The sequence below is a fragment of the Conger conger genome, chromosome 7 (assembly GCF_963514075.1).
Source record: "Conger conger chromosome 7, fConCon1.1, whole genome shotgun sequence".
Lineage (NCBI taxonomy): Eukaryota > Metazoa > Chordata > Actinopteri > Anguilliformes > Congridae > Conger > Conger conger.
Genome location: NC_083766.1, coordinates 7,958,025 through 7,970,051, shown reverse-complemented (window position 1 = coordinate 7,970,051; position 12,027 = coordinate 7,958,025). Strand labels below are relative to the sequence as shown.

The following is a 12,027-nucleotide window of genomic DNA, read 5'->3' as shown; positions in this document are numbered from 1 at the left end:
GAGCGGTGTTAAATTTGTTCCGCTACGGGGGGGCCTCCCCCAGATCCCGTGCAGGGCAGACCACAAAACTGCCTGTTACTGCACACAACACGCTCTCACCTGTTGGGTCCTGGCATCATCTGTAACACTAATCTGAGTGACTCCCAACACCAGGAGAATCCGCACGGGGAGTTTAGCTCCATCAGCGGGGTTACTTGAGTGAAGTGAGCAGTCCCGGATTCAGCGTGATATTCCAGCTGGCCTTCGCTAGCGTGGAGGAGGGATGTGTGTGGTGGGAGAGAACAGACTGGCCTAATTTCAGAGCATTTCTGCTGTCCAGAGAGGTAGCAATGCTGGCAAATACGAGCGAAGCACTGCCAAACATCAAGGTCACTCACTCTCGTGCTGAACCATCTGTCCCTCACACACACACACTCACGCACACACACGCACACACACGCTCACGCACACACACACACACTCACGCACACACACACGCACATGGACACGTGCACACACACTCACCTACACATACACACACGCACACGTGCACACACACACTCACCCACACACACACGCACACGCACATGCACACACACACGCACACACACACCCACACACACCCACACACACACACACACACACACACACATGCACTCGAACACACTCGCCCACACATACACACACGCACACGCACACGTGCACACACACACGCACACACACTCACACACACACACTCGCACACACAAACATACCCCACCCTTCTTCTTGACTTCAACATCTGCCCCAAACCAGTATTTACTATTTCCTCCGACTTGTGCCAACACTGTGTGTGTTTCATTCTGGCTGTGAGTTCATATATACAGTAGCTGTCAGACACTCTGCCTCCACACCCCGCCATATGGAGCAGCCAGCCCATGGGTTAAAGCAGCTGTGTGACTGATCTGATGAGCCGGCAGTTTTAACCGCTTGTGTTCCGAGGCGAGCGTTGATTAATGGCGCCCTCTCTCCCGCCGCGTGCCCCAGCTGTCGTCGGCGCTGATGTACGACGCGGTCCACACGGTGGTGGCGGCCGTCCAGGAGCTCAACCGCAGCCAGAACGTGGGTGTCACACAGCTCTCCTGCAAGTCCTCCAAAATCTGGGAGCACGGCACCAGCCTGATGAACTACCTGAGGATGGTAAGGGGGCAGGGCCCGTCCGTCTAACAGAGCCATCAATCATCCTGTTGCCTTGGCTGTAGGTCCTGTTTCGTACCCATCTGTCAGCTGGGAAAATGACGAACAGATGTGATGTCTGCCCCCCCCCCCCCCGCTGTCACTCAGCAATGTCAGCTTAGTCACTATATATTTTTTTGTACAGTCTCTGAAGTAAATGTCGAAATATAAAATCAGAAAAGTCAGGAATATGCAGTGAACTCCATAACTTTTGTGACAAAGACAATTTATTTTTTATTCCAAGCTGTACTCAATTTTACATTTAGACAATTGACCTGAGTTAAAGTGCAGATTCTCAGATTTGATTATTTTATTAGTATTTCATTGCCTCACAGCAAGGAGGTCTTGGGTTCGAATCCCGGTCGGCCGGGGCCTCTCTGTGTGGAGTTTTCATGTTCTCCCCGTGTTTGCGTGGGTTTCCTCCGGGTACTCCGGTTTCCTCCCACAGTCCAAAGACATGCAGGTTAGGCTGATTGGAGAGTCTAAATTGCCCATAGGTATGAGTGTGTGGGTGAATGGTGTGTGTGCCCTGCGATGGACTGGCGACCTGTCCAGGGTGTATTCCTCCCTTTCGCCCAATGTATACTGGGATAGGCTCCAGCCCCCCTCCGACCCTGTTCAGGATAAGCGGGTTAGGATAATGGATGGATGGATGGATAGTATTTCATATTGGCTTCACCCTGTAGAAATTATAGCCCATTCATAATCCCCCCATTTCAGGGCACCATAATGTTTCAGAAAAATGGCTACATATGTTCCTGATTAGCCAGGTATATTCAGTTGCTTCCTCCTAGTCTTGATTCTTTGTTTCTTGAATTTTGTTTCTTTTGGAGTATGTTGGAATCTCGTATTTGTAAACATTGTCGTTGCCAACAATCCTATTGGCCATCTATTCAACAGAACCCATCTACAGTATCGTATATACTGTATTATAACAGACAGTTGTCTGAAGTTAGGTGCGTTTCTTGAATTCGATGTGGCACACTTGTATAAGCCCTTCGTTCAAAAGAAAACCTTGAGAAATGTATGATAACAATACAAAAATGTTCTTGCATAAGGCCCAATGATCCAAAACATGCTGCAAAAGCAACAAAGGAGTTTTTCAAAGCCAAAAACAGGAACATTTTTCACTGGCCAAGTCATTCATCTGATCTAAATCCAGTTGAATGTGATTCATATGCTGAAGAGAAAACCTAAGGCAACTAACTGCCAAAGCAAGCAGGAGCTGAAGATGGCTGCAGTACAGGCCTGGCAGAGCAGCACCAGAGCAGATACTGTACTCACCACCTGGTGATGTCTGTGGGTCACCTGAAATGTTGGGGTGCCCGAAATGGTGTATATCATGTATAAAAAGTGCTGTACTTTCTTTCCACATACCCTGAAATACCCTGGAAAAAAAACATGAAAATCTGCACAAAATCTGTGAATTGTTTGATTGCAAATCCAGAATTGTCGATCACAGAGCCAAATCAATTAAATGAAATTCTCCCAGAATTTATGGAACGCACTGTATATGAACTAGCCAGGATTATTTCATTTTTCCTACCACTTGGAATGTCCAGTGGGCCTGTCTCGCCATTTCAACGCTCTCCCTCACTCGAGGAGGGCACGGATGAGCACGCACTCTCGTCTGAAGTGCGTGCTGCCCACCGCTGCCTCTCTTCAGTGCACACTCCACCAGCTGGGCTCAGCAGCCGTTGCATTCTGGGAGCACGCTCCATACGCAGCTGCTGCAGGCAGTCTGCAGGCACGCAATGGAGCCCCGGGGGTCTCTGCTGCAGGCAGTCTGCAGGCACGCAATGGCCGCCAAGAGTCTCTGCTGCAGGCAGTCTGCAGGCACGCAATGGCGCCCAGGAGTCTCTGCTGCTGGCAGTCTGCAGGCACGCAATGGCCGCCAAGAATCTCTGCTGCAGGCAGTCCGCAGGCACGCAATGGCGCCCAGGAGTCTCTGCTGCTGGCAGTCTGCAGGCACGCAATGGACGCCAGGAGTCTCTCCCGTGCAATAAGAAGCAAACAATTCCAGCAACCATAAAGCCCGCTCTCTAGCACTATGGATCTGTCATCTGCAGTACACACTGGAACAGTTAGGATTTTATGCCAGACTGTTAAGTGCTTCACAAAACTGAACTGGTTCGCGAACAGGATGGGCCATCTTGCAGCCCCACAAGGAATATATCTTATAGATAAGTGAATATACTCTACTGTGTGAAGGGTGGAAGTAACAAAAAAAAATCTTGATAAAAATAGAGTTCAGAGTGCAATTGAATTGATAAATGTGCTGTTGTACGATAAAAAATGAGATGATAGAACTGCAAGTGATTTGATAAAAACCTAAATCATTTCATTAAAACAGGTTTGACTTGATAAATGAAACTCCCTTTTATCTTTCTCCACGGCTGCGGTGTCAGTTCATTGTTTAATGTTTGCAATATCTTACCATTCATCGCTTAGTGTGTCATTAGGCCTGCTGTCAATCAAAAGACCATGCCCACTGAATGTGTTCGAGGTTTTCTGCTCGGATTGCCATTCTCCCACAGCATTCAAGCGGCCAATCGGAGTCATTTCTAATTCTTAAACAGGGCAGCGGAAAGTCAATACAACAGGGAACCTTTTGACTTTGTCCTAAAAAACTTTGCTTGCGCAAGAACTCAGTCATTCCAGCCACAGTGGAATACAGTATCAAATTGATTGGCTGCAGTTGTTCCTCGAAAATACACCAGCCAGTGTTATTGAAGTGAATTCTAGACTACTGGAGATCGTACAGGAGGCACCTGCTGAGGTTGCAGCAGATGATTTGCCTACTGAATGTAAGTCAGTAAATAAGATCCAGAAAACTAGGCCCAGGATTTCTTATGAAATCCCTGGCATTTTTATCCACTGTATTTTTATCATTTAACTGCAAAATTAACTTCATTTGCATTTCATTTTTCAATCAACACTTAAAGCACTTTTATCGCAGTTTCTGTTACGTGCACCCCTCATAGTGCCCAGCACAGACCACTAGTTGCTGGTATTGAGGGTGTTGCTGCTTTTGTACATGTGAATTATCATGCATTTTTCGCAGTCACAGAATGGAGGCGGTTGCCGTTGGTATATTTTGCAGAGTATCGCGTAGTTTGAAACGTGTGATTTGTGTCTCTCTACTGCATAGGTAGAATTGGATGGTCTAACCGGACACATCGAGTTCAACAGCAAAGGCCAGCGCTCCAACTACGCGCTGAGGATCATGCGAAGCGGCAGAGAAGGGCTAAGGCAGGTAAAGTGACGCGCGTCCTTTCCAGGTGTGGCGGGGCGTGCCCGGGGCGGGGCTCTGCTGTTAGCGTGTGCTCGTGCGTGCGGCGGAGGGCCTGGTCTCCCAGACGAATCCTCCGCTCCTCCTCTTCCTCGCCGTGTCCGACATTCCCGCATCAGAGGGAAGAAAAAAGACGCGTAGCCGGAAGCTATCTACCTCCTCAGGAGAGAAGTGGTCTCGCAGCCCTACGAGGAATGTATCTTATAGATAAGGGAAAATGCTCTACTCTATGAAGAGTAATGGTTGAATTAAAATAATTCAAAAGAGGAACATATTTTGGGCACGGTTTTCTGCGGGACACAGTACGGGAGGATATTGATGGACAGGCCTTCTGCACTGCACTCGTGGGCGATCAGGGAGCAGGGCTGGGTCAGAGGAGCTTGGGAGGCGGGGGGAGATCTTTTATTCATCCGTATGCTCAGAAAGCGTGGCCAAGCTGGGGCTCTGAAGGCCAGGGCAGGGAGAACAGGGGTGAGCAGAGGAATCCTTAAATCACAGTTCACCTGCGTGGACCTGAAGGCTTACGCGTACGGTAACGTGATGTCTGACCATAACAGCCAACCCAAGAAGGAACGTAATCTTCCTAATTAATGATCCGGCCTTCAGCCCTGCTTCCGTTTGTCTACACTTTTACAGGTGTCGTCAGGGTGTTGCCATCACGGTAATCTGCAGGACACTGCATAGTTTTGTGCTATGTGTTAGCTGACACTGTGTTGGGAGACGGGTACCTGGGGGCAGCTTCACTCCCAGGCCTTAAAACAACAGGCTCATTTGCCTGTCATTCAAGTGGTCACTGTATGTACCAGCCTGTCTGCCCTATTGGTTTTGGCCAGAAATTTGTTTTGGGGTGAGGGGGCTTCGAACCCATTGTCGACAGGTGGGGGGCAATATTTTTTAACGATACTCAGAACTGAGGTTGTAATAATGGTCTGAACTGACTGGAAATTTAACTGCGTTTTACATTTTTTCCCCCAAATGTTTTGCACACTATTTGACCCTGATTGAGAAGTTCTGGAACTGTTCTATGATACAGTGTGAGTCTTATCTGTTTAATATTTTCAAACAGATGTTTGTTTTTTCTGTACGGTTCTCTATTGGATCTGTAATGTAAGTAAAATTACCTGTTGCTAAAAGTGGAGAAATTCACAAATTAACTTGTACTATTAGATGGGTGTAGAGTTGGTCTCTCATCTACCTTCCATCGCTCATTTACATAGCTTCCATACAGATGTATTTCCAAAATAGCCAACATGTGGACTGCATAACTGAAACACAGCTTGCATGAAATAGTCAAATTTAAATTGCATGTTCAACACCAAAGTTTTATTGAGACTCTCCCTATTGTGCTGCATAACCCATGTTGACACACATGTGCTTACTGCAGACCACCAAACCTGGCGCAGGTGAAAAATACGGACAAGCTGAAACTAGTGATTCCACTTGCGCCCAGCGTGCTTGGGTTGTCACTGAAATAGGGCCCGTAGAGCAGGGATGTCAAACTCTATTCCCAGGGGGCCGCAGTGCCCGCAGGTTTTTGTGGTTTCCGTTCAATTAAGTCAAGTAGCCAACCAATGACTTGAACGAACCACAGGTGCTCAGAACAACTCAAAAACCAGCAGACACTGCGGCCCTCCAGGACTGGAGTTTGACACCTGTTACCTTAGAGGCACTGTAATGCCATGGAGCCTCCACTTTTCCACAATTTCCGTTGTACTGGTAATTAGCTTTGTGGCACTATTGCAACCATTGGGCCTACAGTGGAGGCGCAATACAAATTATGCACATTTATTTGGCTGCTAATGCAGCCCAAAGTGGTGATTAATTGGATGACTGAACCAGCATGAGACCGTGTCTGTTTCACCACAATAAGGTTTCATGAATTCACCTGGCAGTTTGCTTCATACAATCTGATCATAATTAACTGGCCATTGAAATTCTCATATAATATTCTTTTGTTTTCGTTCGCATGGGCTATTTGCATCAGTATGAAAAGTCACTAAGCGGATCAGGCTAGTATGAAGTCCGCTCAAAAAATTTAAATAGTCTGTTCTCATTTTCAAATTGCTAGGGATGTTAGCGCTTGTAATTAGCATTTAAGTGATTATTCTTTTTGGATGAATGCAAATGAACTTGCGTCTGAGCAATTATAGCATTCAATAATAGATCAGTTTATTATTCTTTTTCAAAATATGCATCATGATGGCTGTTATTTCCCCTGTAACAGCTAAGAGCATATGAATCATGTACCACATAAAACGTAGAATAATAACGTGCATATCAATGCCAGGTGTATTTGAATGTGTGGGTTCAAAAAGACTGGACCGCAGTATATTGTATTTTCTCCTTGCATTAATTATAGCTGTTGCCATGGTGTTTGATGGTGACCACCAGACACTCACTTTGTCAAACCCACGTGGCAACAAGGATGCCCCACCATATTTCCTGATTACTGTGGAGCAGAAGGTGATCAGCCATCAGTCAAATTCTGAAGCAGGTTTTCACCGTCAGACCACAGCACGTTACCTTGGGCTGTCTCTCCGGTTGAATCTTTAATGTGTTTAATAATTGTCACTCTCTGGGGCGGTGTAATCAAGAGCCTGTTATCTTAATCAGGGTGGGGGGGAGACCTGTGAAATTACGTCTGACATTATAAGTCAAAAGAGGGAACATTACGAGGCAGACAAACTCCATGGCCCCGGTGTGAAAGCTGGTCTTTATTTCACGTCTCTACTTTTCTTCTTAATGAATGAGCTCTCGTTGGTTGGAGGCGAGACATCTGTTTCATATCACATTGTGTCACTGAAGGATGGTTTTCGGGCCTTAGAGGGTCTTTGTAGCGGACAGTTTTCCTGTCGTTCCAGTGGGCACAGCCTGTGGGCCAGCTTGTCCATGGAAGCCCACTGCAGGCCTACAAGTGTGAGACATCAGATGCTGCTGCCAAGCCCCTGTCTACAGTGCACGTTTAGCATTTTAACACCCCACAGGAGACCACACTACCCCTCTCTGAAGACAAATGGCCGTCAACTTCCAGGCTTGATTGCATTTCAGACCTACGAGTCTAGGCCTGTCCACCATGTTTATCTGTGGATTATCGCTTTGAATATGGCGATAGTTGTCGTGCTGGTGGTTATGGTTGTGATAGTGATTGTGGTGGCACCAATGGCTGTGGTGTTTGTGGTATGGGTGGTCATGAACCAATCATAACCCAGGATACTGTATCCACAGCTGCCACTTCAACCACAAGAATCAAAAGTGCCTACTCCACCGTAACTACAAATACTGTATCCATAGCAGTGGTGGATACAGTTCATGGATACAGTATTTGTAGTTACGGTTGAGTAGGCAGTTTTGACACAGTAGGACACAGTATTTTGGGTTAAGATTGTGGTGTTGCGGTGGCTGTGGCTGCAGTTGCAGTTGCAGTGCTTATGTAAGTGCTGGCTTCTTCGGTGTGTTTCTCAGATTTCTGTGGCAGATTAGGGTGATTCCATTTACGATCTAATTGCTATTGGAGGAGAGGGGAGAGCCCTGTGCTTGTTTGTGTGCCTCTCGCCCGCTGGGTGTCAGTTGGAGCCAACTGCAGACCACTCCTGGAAAGAGCCGATGTCACTAATTAAGTCTCATAATGGAGGCAATTAATCAAAGCCTAGGATTTCGCCAGCTGCATTAAACCCATCAGGATGGGGGCACAGAATCTGTGTGTCTGTGTGTGTGTGTGCGTGTGTGTGTGTGTGTGCGTGTGTGTGTGCGTTCGTACGTGTGTGTGTGTGTGTGTGTGTGTGTGTGTGCGTGTGCGTGTGCGTTCGTGGCGTGTGTGTGTGTGCGCGCGCGCTTGGGATCTGTGTTTCCGTTTGGGATTTGATTGTTTGATCGTTTATCTCTGATCGTGCGGGTATCTGCCCATATAAGTGTATGTTTGTGTGTGTTTCTGTGCTTCCCTGTGGGTACATGCATGCGCTGTGTTCTGGTGAGAAGCCGCCTCTGTCGCCCGGCCGTGCTGCTTTCACCCCGAGATCCCCTGGAAGAGTGCGCACATAATTTGCATATAAATTAATGGCGGATTTACCTCAATCAGGCCCCATGATAACAGCAGGAGACTGTGTGGCTCTATTTATGTGGCTCGGTTTTGTTTAAGTTCTCCGTTTGTGGTTAAGACAAAGCAGACATTTTGAACCACACTGTTTCGTGCAATATTAAAATCACCCGTGTAGCTTCTGATCCTTGTGGCAGCCAGCACTCAAATGAAACTAAGCATTGTGGGTGCTTAGAGAGTTTACTTTGAATTGTGACAGTGATCCCAATCTTGTTTTTGATTATTTCCGCAGAATAATAAATGTTCCACATTAACAATTCACATTTTATGAGTGTATCTCTGTGAAAAATCAAACTTTTGATATTCTTTCATAAACTATTAGTCACATCTGATTTTTATTTTCAAAGCAAAAATATTGGATGAACATTTACTTGTAGAAAATGCCTTCTGGTCAAAATGCAAAAAATATGTAGTGTTGTTATACATTGAATAATGCAAACTAAACTAATTTATACCCATAAATAAATAATAAAAATAACATTGTCTTCACGTATGGGTTCAACAAGTTGTAGAAGTGGCAGCCTGTAGCGTAGTGGTTAAGGTTCATGACTGGGACCCGCAAGGTCACTGTTTCGATCCCCGGTGTAGCCACAGTAAGATCTGCCCAGCCATTGGGCCCTTGTGCAAGGCCCTTAACCCTGCATTGCTCCAGGGGAGGATTGTCTCCTGCTTAGTCTAATAAACTGTATGTCGTTCTGGATAAGAGCATCTGCCAAATGCCATTAATGTAACAATCAGTCTTAGATGGAGTAACTCTGATTCTTTCTAATTTATATTTGGCAGCTGACCTGTCTTCTCTGATTCGTCGCTGGTCAGCACTGGTCCTTAAGAGCTTGACTCTGGTTGAAATAGAACGGGCTTTCGCCATCTCTGGGCTCATTCCCAATCACTTATTTTTCACTTATTTTTTATTCTCCTCGCTCCTGACCTGGAAATCGAACCTGGTCCGCCATCTTCAAGGACATTCCAACCTGTTAAATGTTGCTTGAAATAAAAGTTAGGAACTCCCCAACTTTGAGCAGTGAAACATCAGGCCATCCTTTTCCGGAAGTGTGACGTATAAATGATCGACCTGTGGATCCACCTCTCCCCATCCGACACGTCTGTACGGTAACTGACGTGGCTTCGAATTGACCTTTGAGGGAACGAGGACGTTCCATTAGCCTAATTCACTCTTTTTTCTCGATTTCCCTTTCTTCGCTTTGTTTTCTCGCCGCTCCCGATGGGCGGAGCTCAGGGTAGGAAACGGTGCAAGGAAAAGAAAAAAAGAGGTGAAAAATAAAGGACTGGAACGAGCCCACAGTGTTTCCTCCTGCCTCCCCGCCCTCCGTCCATGGCTGTTCCTCCTCTTCTCCGGTCTTGTTGTGCACATTGCGTCCTGAAAGCAATCAAACCTTACGAGCTGGAGAAGGTTTCCTAATAAACATGCCACAGGATTGTGAAAATTATGAATAATAACAGTGTTGAGAGCGAATCCCAAATCTCAGTAATATCCTCATTCTAATAACAGGGTACTAGCACAATGTCTTATATAGATATAGTTTGCCTAGAGGTGTTGCGTGTAAGTTTGTTTTTCCATGAAATGCTAAAAGGAGCAAACACAATACTTACAATAATTGTAAGGGCTCTTTCACCTGTTCAGCTCTGTGTGAGTCTATGAGATGAGTCCCTCCCCATGGAAGACAGAGGAGAGGCTGTCCTCTAAAGCCCAGCAGCAGGTGACACAGAGGGCCAGCACAGCTCCACAGCTCCCTAGTGTTGCTAGCATGGTGTAAATGGTGTAACTCATTGGATTCAGCACCATATTTTTTGAAAAATGCCTGGCAACAAATCTAACACTTTTGATGATGAGTCTTTGAAGATGAGTCAGGAAGATGGAGACAGGAAGTAGATTAATTAAAGTGTTAGAGTTGTTTCTCCTCCACACTGCACCTATGGTTTGCATTGCTTGCAGAACCAGGTGCCATTGCATGTCTAACAAGACCAGCAAGACCCCTCCGTTCTGCCACTTTGTGCCGTCTGGCACCTCCCCTTCGCCACACCTGCACTTCACACTCACGACTGCTTTCTGTCCTGGTCCCACGGTGGTGGAATGACCTCCCGGTAGATGTCAGAACGGCAGAGTCTCTGACCTCCTTCAAGCGCAGACTGAAGACTCATCGCTTAAGGCTACACCTTTCCCCTCCCTAACTCACCACCATGATTAGCCTTAGACTGTAATGGCACTTATGTATAGATTGTATAGATATTGTTACTTGTATAGATATTGTTGTTTTTATTAGCTGTTGTATTGTTGTATTCAGGGTATTCTAGCTGCCAACTGTGGTATGCTAGTTTGGAATTTGATTGTACTCTTCAAGGGTTATCTGATTATCTGTATGTTTACACTAGGACTCGGAACTGTACTGTCCTCTCAGGTCCTCTTAGCACTCATACTTGTGTTTGATTTGCCCTTCATTGTACGTCGCTCTGGATAAGAGCGTCTGCTAAATGCCATGTAATGTAATGTAATGTAATGTAATGTAATGCATGTTGCATGCAGATATAGTGTCTTGCCCTGTCACCGCCTGTTCTAACTGTATTAGATAGAAAAGTATCGTGGCAAGTTTAGGCTTATGTGTTGGAGGGAGAGAAAGGGTGAGCACAGGGATTAGTCCTTGTTTTGGATGACCAGGTCTTTCACTTTAGGGGCCGAACACTGTAGCCTTAGGTTTTTATGTTCATACTGTCCACTCTGGGGTCACGGTATCAACTACTAAATCGTATGTGTTGCAGTTATGCCCCCAAAAAGCATTTTTTAGCTCAATTTGCATGGGACTGGTCTTACCCCAGGATGTCATTGTCCTATAATGTCATCCATCCATCCATCCATTATCCTAACCCGCTCATCCTGAACAGGGTCGCAGGGGGGCTGGAGCCTATCCCAGCATACATTGGGCGAAAGGCAGGAATACACCCTGGACAGGTCACCAGTCCATCGCAGGGCACACACACCATTCACCCACACACTCATACCCATGGGCAATTTAGACTCTCCAATCAGCCTAACCCGCATGTCTTTGGACTGTGGGAGGAAACCGGAGTACCCGGAGGAAACCCACGCGAACATGGGCAGAACATGCAAACTCCACACAGAGAGGCCCCGGCTGACCGGGATTCAAACCCAGGACCGCCTTGCTGTGAGGCATCAGTGCCACCATCCGGGCCACCCTATATTGTCATGTTCACATAATATGTTGGTAATCGCAGTGGAGCATTCCAGAGCCCTGTCGCTGAAATGTTTCGGCAAACATCCGGCCTGTATCTGAACACCGTGAACAGGAACCAAACACTCGAACGCATCCTCATGTACCACTTATACAACTTCTTTTAATTGCTCAGAAGCGTATAATTCCTCCACCGCCTGCTTCTTGTCTGCGACACATTTCCTTTGTTCCTGCATTATCGT

General features: G+C 46.4%; 1 protein-coding gene across 1 annotated transcript in view; it reads left to right on the top strand.

Moving 5' to 3' along the window:
- Window positions 1–12,027, top strand: part of LOC133132519 (glutamate receptor ionotropic, kainate 4-like) — a 192,702-nt gene that overhangs the window by 125,578 nt on the left and 55,097 nt on the right. The window contains exons 10-11 of the mRNA XM_061247979.1: window positions 1,006–1,158; window positions 4,346–4,450. Of these exons, the coding sequence (XP_061103963.1) occupies window positions 1,006–1,158; window positions 4,346–4,450 (258 nt within the window). The remainder of the gene's footprint in view (window positions 1–1,005; window positions 1,159–4,345; window positions 4,451–12,027) is intronic.